The sequence below is a fragment of the Aythya marila genome, assembly GCF_965140915.1.
Source record: "Aythya marila genome assembly, chromosome: 3".
NCBI classification, from domain to species: domain Eukaryota; kingdom Metazoa; phylum Chordata; class Aves; order Anseriformes; family Anatidae; genus Aythya; species Aythya marila.
In genome coordinates, this window is record NC_139044.1 from 16,233,410 (window position 1) to 16,248,597 (window position 15,188).

The 15,188-nt window shown below is 37.9% G+C and overlaps 1 protein-coding gene across 2 annotated transcripts in view; it reads right to left on the reverse strand.

The window, feature by feature from the left end:
- PPP1R21 (protein phosphatase 1 regulatory subunit 21) overlaps positions 1-14,136 on the reverse strand; it is a 28,351-nt gene extending 14,215 nt beyond the window's left edge. Inside the window, exons 1-9 of one of the 2 annotated variants that reach the window (XM_082757360.1) lie at positions 14,010-14,136; positions 12,081-12,149; positions 11,569-11,715; positions 10,341-10,442; positions 9,490-9,654; positions 9,331-9,389; positions 6,859-6,953; positions 4,800-4,852; positions 2,860-3,009 (exon numbers count right to left, since the gene is read on the reverse strand). In XM_082757360.1, coding sequence (XP_082613486.1) covers positions 2,860-3,009; positions 4,800-4,852; positions 6,859-6,953; positions 9,331-9,389; positions 9,490-9,654; positions 10,341-10,442; positions 11,569-11,715; positions 12,081-12,149; positions 14,010-14,081 — 912 coding nt within the window. In that variant the 5' untranslated portion in view covers positions 14,082-14,136. The remainder of the gene's footprint in view (positions 1-2,859; positions 3,010-4,799; positions 4,853-6,858; positions 6,954-9,330; positions 9,390-9,489; positions 9,655-10,340; positions 10,443-11,568; positions 11,716-12,080; positions 12,150-14,009) is intronic. The other variant, XM_082757361.1, reaches the window with a different exon arrangement.
- Between the last annotated feature and the right edge of the window lie 1,052 nt (positions 14,137-15,188).

The window sequence follows — 15,188 nt, forward strand, 5'->3', positions numbered from 1 at the left end:
CCTTGAGGGAAAGTGAGAAATAGTGAAAACTATAATGGAAATCCAGGCAAAACTTTGCCACTGTGTCCTGTATCTCCCTTTAACTGCCATGCACAGCACACCAAACTCCTGGTTTTTTGGCTATAAACACTTTCATTATTTGTTTCATTATCAAATTAAGGCTAGATCCATGCACCCATTAAGCCATCAAAACAAACTGTCCTGCCTTCCTCCCAGCTGTTCACCTGTCAGCCCTCATTCTGTGCACAAGCATTTATTTGAACATGCTGTGCAAAGTATTGAAGAACTAAACTGAGTTAAAACTGACAGCAAGAGAAACATATTTTATTTTTTTTATCTGTTCACAGTCCAGTTTGCCACATGGGGAAAAGTACACTTTTGTCAATACAAAGTATGAAGGATGGAGGAATAACTAAGCAAAGGGAGAACTGCTGCTTTCAGAAACTGTATCAGGTTAGAGAAAATTTGAAACATGGGTGTCATAGAACTGCCTGACTTTCCTAAAAATTACTTATATTAATTTTATGGCTTATTTCTCCTTTAAAAAAAAAATATGCCTGGAAACAAAGGTATTTACTCTTAAACTCTTCAAAATGAACACTGGTGGTACTGTTAACATTTATAAATGTGACTATAAACACCACAGAATTACAGAAACTTTTTCCACAGATTGACATAGGCAATTGACATATCAAAAAGTGATACTGGTTTTTTAAATTTATCCCACAAAAGATACCTTCACCGTTGATTATTTATACTACAGTAGTAGCTACAGATCCCAGGCAAATAGGGTACAAGAAACTTTAGTTATTATTATTATTTTTTACTATTATTATGCTGCAGTAACACAGTGTTAACAAGAAGAGAGATGCGAAGCTCTCATTCATACATGCATATGTCTGGATGGAATTAAGGAGAATTCCTAAATCTAAGGAGGAAGAGCCACATGCAGAATGCTCCTGCCTTGTTGCAAGAGAGAGGACTGGAGTTATCTGGCACGATGCTGAAGCCCCAGTAGAACCCAGCAATCCAATACTTAAAGAGAAAACAAATACTTGAACCTGGAAGAGAATTGTCCACATCTACTTTGAGTGTTTGGTGGGGAAAAGAGCTTGAAAGCGCCAGACAAGACCTGGAGTTGGGGAAAAATAAATCAGCACAAGTGTGCTAAGCCACTACATGACACTTGTCTCATTTTCTCTACTGCATTACGGGGAGGTTTTTGAAACACTCAGTGGAGGAGCTAAGATCACACTGAGAATATCGGCCAAACAGATAAGTTACTCAAAGATATAGGAGCAACAGCAGCTTCAAGAAGTGCAAAAAAGACATTTTGCTGCTGGAAAAAAATCACAGCAAAAGCTGTAAGGTAGGATGCACTGAAACATTTAGGTCATAAATATACAGGAACAGAGGCAGGCTGCAAGAAAACAATTATGACAACAAACAAAGCCTGAACTGAATCCATCATCAGCAAAGAAGAATCAAATTACAGTTCTGATTAAGTTGCAGGTTTCAGCTGTGTGAAAGCACTTTGCTGAAAAACAAAGAACTGTTAGTTAGGACATTAAGAGAAAACATGCGTGAGAAGTGATGTCTGTGAGACCTGATTTTATTTGCCTACTGTAAACTGCAATAGTGTTTATAGAATCCAATCACCGTGTTAGGCCACACAGAGACAGTTCCTACCCCAGAGAACTTGGAAGATAACAAGACTACATGGCCTTCACAAGAAGGATATGCCATTTTGAGTGTTGCTGTGGCAGGAGCAGGAAAACACTGTTTTCAAACAAAGAGCTATGCTGAGCCTCCAAAAAAATTAATTCTTGATTTAAATAGGTGAAAGGACTGAGAAGGTAAATGTAACAAGATTTCTCCAGAACACCCACGTAAGCGTATTTTTTGACTCCAAAGAGATAGATGGACGTCCTCCCAAGAACAGAAATGTTTTGTGACAGTTAACATTGCTTATATAGTACTACACAGCCGTTTGATGAACAAAAAATTACATCCATCTCTAAATTAATTCTGAGCCATGCAAACCAGTAAATTGAGATTTTCGTCTGAACCGCAAAATACTAGGTCATTTAACTATCAACTTTAAAGCATGTTTGTCCACTGACACTATAAAGTCAACAAGTCAGATGCTAAAGCAATTTTTATTCCATAGCACCCATATATGGACTTCCTGCACAAACACTTGTGTGCAGTATTATCTTCTATGTTTCATGGCATAGAAGGAAAAACTCAAAAGGTGCAACTTGAGAACTCCGAATGACACCCTAAAGTAAAAAAAAAATCTTCCCATAGAGTTACATAAGTAGAGACAGGTCACATTTCTCTATAATTTCAACATGCTTTTCATCAGATGTCAAGCTTCACAACACTTACAGGAGGGGTCTTTACATAAATAGCCCAACATCAGATTATACAGTTGATGTCTGACAAGCAGAGTCAAAGTTCTTACCTTGGTAAACCTAATTTACATGCCGTTTATTTCACATCATAGTTACACAGTTCAAACACAAGACCTTCTGTCTTCTTATCTCCCATGCTACACAGTGCATTTTTATATTAACTAACAAATACACTTTAATTTGGCATTTAAAAAGCAAGATTTTGATTTGCCTATCATACTTCTCTTTTAACAAAGGCACAGGGGAAAAGGAGTCTCTGCAACTATCCCTTTCCCCATATTCTGACAATTCACCCAACAGAAAAGACCTCTGATGCAGGAAAAGCTCTCAAACACATTTACAGCATTCAGTAAAGGAGGCAGAACTTTCCACCACTAAGATTATTCACTCAATAAGGTCTAAACAACTGAACATACTTACAGCTGAAATCAGTAAGCTTTACCTTCTGATTTAATGGTGATATAGTGTCTGTTGCCGAATCAATGGGAAAGATCTGGACCTTCTGCTCAGTGTACGTATGAAAGTTCAAAAGAGCTGTTACAAGCTCTTGAACAAAAGATAGTGCCTGGCCAGCAAGGTCTCGTAGCTTGAGCTGTAAAGACAGTTATAAAAGTGATTGCATTTGACACGTTCCCATTTAAATGTGCAAAATATTCGGTGGTTAGACACAAGAAAAAAATGCTGACTTCTTTCCTGCCACTAGATCAGCATAAGACACACAACAGCAATTATCTACCTATAAACTTTAAAAATGAATTAATAAACTACAATTCCACTCAGAAATGCATGTTTTTGTTCATTGAAGTGTTTTATTCCATACAACAGATGATGCTTGCTTTTGCTGTATTTCTCAAACTACAGGCCACAAGAACACTGAAGAGGTTGTTACAACTACGCAAGCAATCTTTGAAATAAATACTTCAAGATCAATAGACTGATAGCTGACCACAGCTCAGTTCTTTCAGCATGATGAAAGCAAGAAATTTGTGACAACTATTTGTAAGGAAAATTAAGTACTAAAAAAAAAAAAAAAAGTATTTTATTCTGGGGCTCTCTCCAAGAATAAAAGATGTCTGCTTCTATAATCAGCAATGCAATTCTCCCACCTGTACAGAACTGAGCTGTTGCTTGCATATCAGGGTGTTCTTTAGTTTCAGTGCAATTGGGGGATATCCAAGAAACAAATCAAAAATGGAGCATTTTGAAAATGCAAAGGCAATGGAGAAGAAAACCTTATTCTGTCGTGAATATGGAGTACAGAATAAGGGTGAAGTGACATTTCAGCCAAGGATGAGTTATCCTTCAGAGACATTGGTAGTAGTGCAATGAAGTGTCAAATGAAGTGAATCTCAATTGTGGATCAGGGATAGCCACAAATAATTAATAGTCATTATACTCAGTTTGTGTATCTTAGTTATCTATGCAAGAAAGGAACACAGACAATACTACTGTTTTGCTGTCCTTTACGTTGCAGCTTGTGTTAATACAGCAGCATTTTGCCTCCACTGGCAGAGCCAGTCATAAAAATCTGTCCTGGAACATTTTCAAGACTGCAGATCTTGAAGTGTGAAGCTGGCTGACAGAATGCTACCAGGCAACAGTAAAGGGCTAAACTATGCATGAAGTTATTCTGATTTTTTTCTATTACTCAGCAACAGGCCAAATTAAGATTTCCATCACAAAATTGGACACCAGGTCATCAGCTCTCACAAGAGACATATAACGTATGTTTTGGTCAGAAATATCCCATAAAACGGGAGTGAACTCAAGTTCTCAAAATTACAATATTTATTCTTTCAAATGATTACAACGTATTATAAATAGTAGTAATTTACCTAGTATACAGCAACATAAAACTTACAAATGAAAACATTTTTTGGAGCTCCAGTGATATGACCAAAGAAGCTGAATTTGAGGGGAACTAAAGATACCAAAGCTACCTTTTTTTAAAAAAGATTAAATCTTCTAAACTAAGGTAGATTTAAACTTTTAAAATGAAATGTTCAGGTTCTAACCTGAACAGGTTGACAGGTTGACACAGTAAAACAGTATTTCAAGTGTTTATCTTTAATAAGAGTTATATTGGCATTTTTGCCATTCTTTCTATAAAGATGTCACTTTATTAATACTTAGCAATCACCAACTGGGACTCAATAGACTAGCTCTAGGTCAAAGCAAGATAAGCAGATGACTTATTCCATATAAGAGTACAGACTGTCTTTAAGAAGTGCAGAGGCTTTGTGGACAGAAATTTTCTTGAAGTACCACAATAATAAGGAAGGTAGTCTATCTTCTGCCATTTTGGGTTGCTTAAACAACCGTTTTCATTCAGTATCTGAGTAGAAAGTTACTTCTTTACCTATGAAGTCAAAAAGTACTTACCTGATATCTTCTATTGTGCAATGGTATGTTCAGAGCATTATACCGATTTGATCCTACAGAACAAAAATTGAGACGCATACATATTAAATCATATTTTATTAAAAAAATTACTGATATACAGTGATCCAAATGAAAAACTCACTGCAGTAATATTACAGTTTACACGAGTAAATAGCTAAAAACATGAGAACAATGGACTCAATGAGGTTGGACTAACCATCCTCACTTAAGAGCCATTACTATGACTAAACAGTCTGCCTATACTTGCCTCAGATTATAAATCAAATTCAACTATCTGAACACTCTAAATTTGATAGCAAACAATAGAATCTTCTTGCCCAGAAGAACAATATTCTTCACTACATTAGTGAAAAGCCTTAAAAATCCTTATAGAATCCAAAGCTAATTTGACATTTCAGTTACATCCCAGCAACTGTCAAGCAAGATCAATTTATTCTTTCTTTAAAGAGCTCCTCTATGTACACAATTTGTTGATAGTTTAGAATAAGCTCTACTCCCCATATATTTCAGCCTTTGTTTCAGTTACAGAGCACCTGGGACAATTATTGAGATAAAAATTGGATCACTTTTTTTTCCAAAGAGGTAGATGTATATTTGTACCCAGAGAACAGCTTACAAAGTCGTAAGTATTTAAAAAGGAACATGTCCATTCTCAATCAAGTGCAATAAGCACCGCTATTTAAGTTGTCATAAAAAGTACAACTTTTTATGAGTAAGATCACCGTTTGAAATTACTGAATGCGACTACCTTTAAGGAAGGGATTAATAAAGTTCATCTTTATCTTCTTGTTCTTGAAATCACACTTGATAATCAACAATTTGCTGCTGAAACTGAAGCCAGCTACTAGTTAACATTTAAAACCAACTACAGAGCCAAGAGCAAGATATTTAGAATCCATAGTAGACAAATATTTCCTGACTTTCTCTCATTCTTCTGTCACTAAAGAGCTTTCCACTTCTGCACTGTTTTCTACACAAGCAAAAGTGTACTACATGATCATGGCAGTTGAGCGAGCTGAGAAATTTCGTGTGAAGTTCTCGCTACAAGTATAACCACCTGTAGATATCAGCCAGAGAAGTATATGCAAGAAACAGACAGCAGGCAAAGATCTTTATTTGTAAGAGGCAAGGAGGGAAATAAAGAGGATTATTAACTCAAAGCACTGCTAACTAAGCATGATATGCTGTATAAGGGTCAACATTCCCTAAGGAGATCTGTTTTTTTCAAGCCAAGACTCGCTGTACTGCCAACCCAGTGGAGAACCAGGATGGCTCACCCCTGTAGCAACCAGCCAGATCAGCTTTTAGAGAATGTAAGCCATTAAGATTACTGCTAGAATAGTACACACTGCCTACCCAAGTACAACCTCATACTGAATCTATTCAAAAACAGCACAGATCTTGCATATACTGACTGATTCTGGTACCAAAGCACTCCTTCAGGTTAGAGTCCCTGTCCCAAAATCAAAGTTGATTTTTCCTGAAGAGATAAGTCCAAGATAAGTTGTAGTCTAGGTGTTCTCTGACCAGAGATGTGACATACTCACAGACTTTCCACTAAGTACACAACATTATTTATGCATTGCCTCATGGAGTCAGTGTTACTGCAGCCATTAGTGTATTCCCAACTTATTGTAACTCTTAAATTTACCCTGACAAAAATATCATTCTTTGAGATGAGTACCTAAATGCAGCTTTGTGGAGAAACTGGTAAGGTGACAGTGTTTCCTCGTCTTTCACAATATTCTGTCAACACTAAGTAAGACAAGTGTTAAGTTACTCAAAGGCTTTTTAAAGTTTTTATTTTCACTTCATATATACATAAAACCTGCTATTTTATATATTTAAGAACACTAAACAAAATGTGACTAGCAACATGAATATATATTACATTTAGCTCCAGGTATCTGCTTAGATGTCCAACATTTCTTACATCTAAGGCACTTTAATTCTTAAAGAGTATTTCCTTCATATGGGTACCTAAAATTATAAAATTAAACAAGAGGACTAAAAAAAATCCAGACAAGGCAATACGTACTTGTGTCATTAAAAGGTACTTTTTCACTGATTATGCATAGAGATTCTTCCAGTCTACTGCCCAAAGCTGCTTGAAGATTCTTTAACTGTTGCTGACTAAATAAACAAGAAAGCACACATTCAATGTAAACCTTTGAAATTTGATCTGTATCACCATCACCTTAGCTCACCCTAAACAATCCTCGAGTGTACAGGTATCTGTCTTGCTAGATGTTAGGATGAATCCTATTCTGTCTTCTTTCTCCTGTGTCATATTTAAACTACAACAATGTATTTTAGTCACTAACAAATGCATTGAAAGATGCAAGAAAATGTTGTAAATCTTAAGTTCCATTCTCAATTAGCTCAAACTCAAACTGGTTTCCAAACTCAATTTTCTTTATTTTTTACATCATTTTCCAGTTCGATATTTAGAGCATGAGCTGTAAGAAAAGTATTCTTTTCTACTGGAATTTGAATGGAAATGCAAGAGGGCCTTTATGCTAGTTACTTTATATGGCGTTTCGTACCGAGTTGCTGATAATTCAGTAAGCTGTCACATCATAACTAGAAACATCTCAAAAACCATTCAAAGTCCTGTATTTAAGCATTGTTATGATACCACCTGTTCACACAAGGTTTGGCAGTTGTTTCTGATGCATTCTTAAGTTATTTTTATTTTGATGTGCTTCACTTACATCTGATTACATATACAGATGTGAATCTGAATTATTACTGTTCATCTGCATATTAAAGGTAGTAGTAGTAAAATATTCCAGCACTTTTTTTTTTTTTAATTTATACTGCTTATTGATTTTCAGACCAAATTTCACACCTTACCCAACTGTAGCCCTCAAAATCTTCACTGTTTTGTTTCTAGTTTGACATCTAGAACTCCTGCACACATACTGGAGGGTGGGAGGAAGGTGTCAAAGTGATAGCTCTTTATTTTTTCCTCTTAAAAAAAAGCATTCAAATACATGGAATTTAATCAGGACTGACAGGGAAGAAAAATCCAAATAGACAAGTATGATATTAAGTAACTGCCCAATAAGTAGCTCACACACGCAAATGAAGATTTTTCTTCAAGAGCAGCCACAAAATCGCATAAACTGTACAGCATAAACTGCAGTAGAATAGAGCATGATAGAAAAACTCAAGATAAGTTGCAGTACGTACTTTTTCCCTTTAGTACTATAAAGGAATGGATAATAATTTGATATATTTTGTTTTACGTTCTATTTATATTTTCAAGGCATGCTTGCTGTCAAGTCTTGTATGCCCTTCACAGAATCATTCAAGTTGGAAAAGACCTCTAAGAACATCTAGTCCAACCCTTGCTTTCTAGAATAAAGCTTGGATTTAAAAGGCAAATGGATCCCTTCTGCCAAAAAGCTTGGGAAAACAGAAGAACAGTACTTTCATAAAGACATCTTCTGTCTAGCGTTCATTATATCTTAATTTTAAACATCAAAAATCCATAAGTGTCAGGCTTTGTTTTTAAAAAGCCTCCCTTCTTAAATGGTAGGGACACTTTCTTACAATGACAGTAATTTTGCAGTCATCATAGAACATGACAGATGTGCTTTAAACTAAATAGCAGCAGATTAAGACTACATTTTCTTAAACACCACAAAAAAGCAAGTAACAGCAAAACATAGCTTTTACCCTCCTTTACAAGTCACATTCTCAGTGAAATTCTGATCCTTATTAGAGTCGAGTTAATGAATTCAAGTATTTTTCAAGATTACCATTTGAAAGAAGGAACTTTTCATCTGACCATTTATTGTGCATTTATCCTTAACATCAAAGATCTGTACTGCAATTTTTTTTTAAAAAAAGCACCTTAAAGAACTTCAGAGAAGTACACCTTAACTTGATTTGGCCCACAATCCTCAGCTTCTTCAGTTTTCTACAACTTGTCTTCAAAACAAAGAAAGTATTCCACAACTAACAATGGAATCCTTGAGCAAAAAGCTTCAAATATTCTAGCTGAGTGTTTTATCTACAAATACCAGTAGCAAAAGCTATTGCTGAAAAGGCATTGGGGGAGGTGGAGAGAGGATTCTTGAAACTTCAGTTGGTTGTCTTGACATAACTTCACTAAGTCCCATCCAATCCACTCCTTGCCCTACCCCCACCTCACCTGACATTTTTGCTAACTGTTCCGTAGAGTTGAGTGATTTCTTTACATTTTATGATGTTCCATGACAAAGAAATTTTTCAAATCATTCATCAGCTTCACGGCTACCTAAAATAGCTTGGCAGATAAAACTGCTCTTTGTAAGTGCTGACTCTGGAACAGATCGTCTAGTTACATACTCAGCAGAAGAAAAATGGGTCAGACCTACATGATGCTGATGTTAATGTGCTATTGCCCCATATTTTGAGTTTTATCAATTTAAAAAAAAAAAAAACATTATTACTCTTTAAAAGTAATCCAGCAGTCATTTCTTTAAAGCAAAATTTCATTATAGTAAATTAAAACACTTACCATTCTTCGGTTCGAAGCCTACAGTCCTTAGCTTCTCTTTCTAGTGTCTGAGACTTGATCTTTATGCAAGAAGATAATCTCACAATGTAAATACTGACACAGGAAAACATTTAATTTCAAAACTTTTTAAGCTTGTCAAGTAACAGAAAAGCTCCTTACTTCCAATTTAGCTTTATCATTCTGCAGCTTTTCTATAGTATCGGTATATTTCCTTGTTAAACTGTCCACCACAGCCTGATGCTGGGCAGCATCGGTTTCCAAAACTTCAAGTCTAGTTCTTAGCTCTGCTTCTAAGCGTTTGTGCTGCTCGTCTGCTTCAAAGAACTAAAATAAGAAAAGCAATCTCATATTAAAAACATTTCATTTTACTACAGAACCTAGTCCTATGAATTACACTAATGTAATTAGCCAGTCAAGGTTCAAAACACATACATACTAATTCTCAGACAAGCAGAAACTTTATACTGTTATTTACAGAAAAAAAAAAAGAGTTTCAGAAACAAAGTACTCTGTGTTTATTAGAGACCTGTAATATCAAATACTTAAAATATTACTGGTGTAATTTGGGGAAATTAAACATGAACCACAAGGCTTTTTGTTGAAGCTTTCCAAATCAAAGTGAAGTACGTTCTTGACTTGATTACGGCAATTTGCAGAAAACATTTTAAACTTTAAAGCAACTCTGAAACGGTTAGTGAACTAAAAAGCTTACAACACAATACCAAGCATGACTAATTTCAGTGGATTAGCTGTGACAAAAAGCTAAGTTCTTAAGTGAGAAAAATGTGTAAAATATAATATATTTAATACACTGTCATAAGAATCTGAAGTCAGGATACTTTCTCATTTTGCAGGTGAACATACTTGTATACAATACTGGCTGATCTAATCTGCTATTCTGCATGTAATTAAACCTCTAAACCCACTAGTATTCAGGTGCATTTTCTTCATCTTACTCTGTCCAACTAGTTTTCTCAAGTAGCAAAAAACGACTAAAAGCTTTTACTCACAAGTATATGCAATCGTTCATTCTCTTCTATCTTTTTCTGAAGATCTTCATTGAAGACGCTTTTCTGCTCTTGACTCAACTGAGATGAAGATTCTGCACTTTTCTAACAAAGAAAAAAAAAAGCAGCTAAATGCATTATCCCCCAGTGTGCGGGGGTATCCTAAAACCCAACCCCAAGTGTATGAAAACACTTCCTGATCACCAATTCCCAGTAGAGGCATGTTAAAATGTATCTTAAACTGAAATATCTAAAGATACATGTATTGAGCACAGCATTAGCTTGAAAGCAGCACTTTTTCCTTTGCACTGTTATTGTACAGTGGTAGAACATGATTTAATAAGGGCTAAGGAAGCCTCTACTCAGACTTCACATTCACACACACAAAATGGTTTCTATGGGCACATTCCCATTTGACGTTATTTGAATCTTTCATGATTCCAAGCAGTTGGCAACGTTAACCCCTGCACTCGAAGGCATACACAGGTCCTGGAACGAAGTAAAAGCCTTATTGTCCCCCATCAAGTGTTTGTGTGTAAGCTGGTATGGTCACACCAGGCATAATCACAAGAAGCATTGTACAGCCTGTCACTGGATAATGCCAGGCAGCACTGGAGAACACAACATCTATGAACCAGAATACCTGAAATATTGTGGTACATTCCCCTCCATCTAAAAGGACTGACCTGATGCAGATCATCTAGCAGGAACTTAATTTAAGTAGTTCTATATGTGATTTACTTGGTCTCCCAATGGCAAGTCTCATAAGTAAGGATGACATTGAATTAGTAGGCCTACATTCAATAGGATGTATTCTGTGAGGCCCTATAGCTAAAACTAAAAAGAACATATCTAAAAGGTAATACGAACACATCTTAAAATAATAGTGAACTATGCATTCTAACAGTTGAACGTGAAAGAAAAGTCAGAGGCAGTGGTTTGAAAGCCTACTCAAGCCAGGTTGAGGTCCTTCAAAATTTGGAAATGCATCTAGTGAAGCCGTAAGTTACGTAAAATGAAATAAAAGGACAGAATGGCCAAAACGCATTTTGAAGAAAAATCTACTGTTTTTTGTTTTTTGTTTTTTTTTTTTTTTTTTTTTTTTAAGTTTTGACAAAAAACATTTATCTAAAGACTTGATGCAACATATCTGCTGCTAGAAAACAAGATAAAACACTGATAAGAGAGAAACAGACATCTGCTAAGCAAATAGTTTTCCTTTAGCATATACCTTGTTCTTCTTCCCTCTGGCTTCACTTAAGGCAAGTTCATCCTGAAGTAACTCCACTCGCTTGGCAAGTTGCTGATTTCGAAAGGTCAAGCTGTCCATTTCTTGTTGCAGTTTTCTCAATGATTGATCCTTCAACTTCAGTTGCTCCTGAGTGACCAAAAAATTAAATTTTAAAAGCCATCACGTTGACTTTCATACATGCTTTTTAATAAAAGTGTCATAAGCACTCATTAAAAATTTGCTTTCTTCAGTATTTGGACACTGATGAGGCATAAAGAATTGTTTATAAAATGGAAAAAAAAAAAAAACAGAAGAATTAAGAAGCAACTTTCTACTTTTACAAAGTGAGCACCTACAGAGAACAATCAACACAGTAGTTGCAGAACAGAAATTCTTAACTGAATCCATTTCCTTCTTCATTCTTCTAATCACAACACTGAGTTAAAAAGCCTTCCATTTACCTATTTTGTCACAGCTTAATACTTCTAACATGAGCATTTTCTGGGGATTACCTTCAGAGCAGCAGAGTTTGCTTGCTCATCTACAACCCCTTTTTTCAGTACTTGGTTCTGAGCTCGAAGCTGAAAAAAAAAAATGACAGTAACTATGCAAGACAAAAGAATAACAAAAAGCAATTCACTAGAAAGTGCAGAAAACATTGTATACATTCATGACAGCACTAGATGTGCATTGCTTCTTAAAGAATTCTGTTCAAGTAGGCAGTTAGCAGGTTGAAAAAAGTATTAGTTTCATATCCTGAACTGCCAAGAAATAAGACATTATTTAACCAGCTGAACTTCTAGGGTCAAGTAAAACTTAACTCTTAGTAACTATTTTGAAAATGAACAACTCAAATACAGTTAAGGTTTTAAGAACCGTGAACAATTACAGAAAAGTCACAATTTCTTGCTCAGATATGTTGCTACTTCTGCCTCTTCCCTGTTCTCCCCAGAACTGTTTGTGACTGGCACTAGAACATAAGCAAAGTTCATAATGAAGTCAAAATTTGTTTCAATTCAAGAAGAGCTTAACTTTACTCTAAAGAAGAATACCTATTACCAGAAGCAGCAGATGATCCTGACAATGCCTTGACAGAAGCCCCAGGAAAGCATCTAAAAAGCATTAAAGGCACAGCCCTCTCTGACTTACTTATGAAGTTCACAAATCTGAGCTAAAAATCACCAAGGTGAAAAGTGCCAGTCAGGACACCCATTTACCAGTCACTTTACAGAGCACCTCTACTCTGCAGCACTAAGGCTACCGACAGTCCCATCCTTCCATTTCTTGATCACTGCTTGAGTCCCGGTTTCTGCAGTGGTGGTCTATTCATTTGACGTGTTTGAGTCCAGCTGTTGCACATACAAATTAAAGGGGCTTGCACAGTCTGCCAGAAGCATTAAAAGCAAGACTCAATGTAAAACAGCAACAGCTAACCTTTATCAGCGTGATATTTCAATATATTTAGAAAGGTCAAAAGTCAACTGGCATCACTAAACACCTGCTCTTGCCCTGCAGTATTCCCATTGTGCCACTCAGGCATCGCAAAGGCAAGAGAAGAAACTTTCAAGAGCACCACAGATTTCCCCAACAAGAAGCAGCAGCACAGCAGCTTTCTATTCCTTTTATCCACCACAGCTACTAACGCAGGAACACAGCAGGTGCAGTGATAAAACATAATGAACTAACTCAATTGTGCTGCACCAAGATATCCAAGCTGAAGCATGATGCACAAGGTGAAAGAGCGTTTTGATTACTGCTTCCATCAGAGCTGTGTGGAAGAGCAAGAAGCTCTAACTAAAAGGGAAGAAAAGTTTCTGAAAAAAACAAACCCTTCTGGGGTGCTCTGAACCAAGAAGGGAAGTGATCCTTTGCCGGGTACTTTCCTTGTTGCTTCCTGAATCTATCGAGTGCTTCTCTGCCCCGTTCCCTGGCTTCCACAGCATCATTAGTGAACAAAGTGAGCATTAGTGAGCAAAGAGCTTGATAGGCGCGCTCTCCTTTTCCACCTGCACACAATCACCAGCCAATTCAACAACTGACTATTTGCATGGAAGTGTTATCGGAAAAGGTGATCCCACAACGTCCTGGGGCTGCTCCACAAGAAACAGGATGAGACCAAAAAAATAGCTCCCACAAAAAAAACAATGAAACATTGCAAGCTGACAGCTGCAAAACGAAGCTCAGAGAATGCTTTTCCACAGCGTGATAATAAAAGAGAGGCTCTGGTAGCTGGAGCATTTCGAAGATATACTAAAAGGTGCAGGTTTCACAGTGCCATCCAGGAATCAAGCAGACAAGCCCTCAGTCACCTTCTCAGACCACAACACCGTTTCGCACGTATCAGAACGAAAAACACCGCGCTGTGGGACAGGAACCGCCACACCCCGCGGCTGTGGCACCGCCTCTCCCCCCCCCGGCCCGGCCCGGAGCGGCCCCGGCACCTTGGAGTACTCCTGCGCCAGCTTCTGGTACTTCCCCGGCAGCTCCGCCGCCGCCGCCGCCGCCGCCGCCATGGCCCCGCCAGAGGAAGGCCGGGCGGGCGGGCGCGCTTCCGGGTTGAGCGTAATGACGTCAGCACGCCGCCCCCTTACGACCGCGGGAAAAGGAGGGGGCCGGGGCGGGGCTTCGGCCGGCGGCGCCGCCATCTCGACGCAACTTCCAAGATGGCGGCTCGGGGAGGGCGGGCGCGGTTGGCATGGCAACAAGTGACGCGCCCTGCGCGGGCTCGGCGCTACGGGTCGCCGCCGCGGACGAAAAGCTGCAGGGCGGAGCTGCGACGCCGCCGGGCGGGAAGGCGCCAGGGGGCGCGGGCGCCATTTTGGGGCAGCCGTTAGGGCGCTGAGGCGGGTGTGTGCCGCCTCCGCTGGATGCGGGGCCCTTTGTTCAGCAGCCCCCCTGCAGCTTCCCCACTAGTGCACTAATCATCTCCTTATCTTCTTCATTCCGTACATTTGCTGTACACTTAAACGTGTATACACCATAAGCACTTACCAAGCAGATTCTGAAGACATTGTAGTCGGTGTATTTGGTTGTGACGTACCCATCCAATAAAGATTTTTTTTTTTTTTAAACGATTGAGATCAGGTGTCTAAAGAAAAAACAAGGCAAAACCTTAATGATACTTAAGCAGCATATGCTGAGCATCAGGTGATTTGCAGGTTAAAGGCTTCCTACGTCGTCCAGTATAGAAATGTAAAAGCAAATTATAATCTTTGTTTACTTTCAATGGTAGCTATGGTATCTTTATTTGTTTTTCCTGCTGAATTCTAGCACAATGTCTTCATAGTCTTTCCACAGTTGTAGGCAGTGCGAGGGACGCTAAATCATTGTTTTTTCACCTCCTTTTCTGTTTCCATGAAGTAAGAAGTAGTGACCTACAATGGAAGCTAATCCTTTGTCTTGTAGCTTTGATGGTGTTTGCTATTGTTTTGCTTGTCATGGTAGCGGAGGTGCCAAACACAAATAGGACATGACAGGTAGATTAGCAAATACGTTTGTATCTCCAGAGGAATTCTTATGTTGGAGGATATGTCACTGACCCATATTGCCAGGAACAGAGACTGCACATTTTTACAAAGTCTAAAAGGGGGCAAAAGCAAAGTACATGTTATCACTATTCA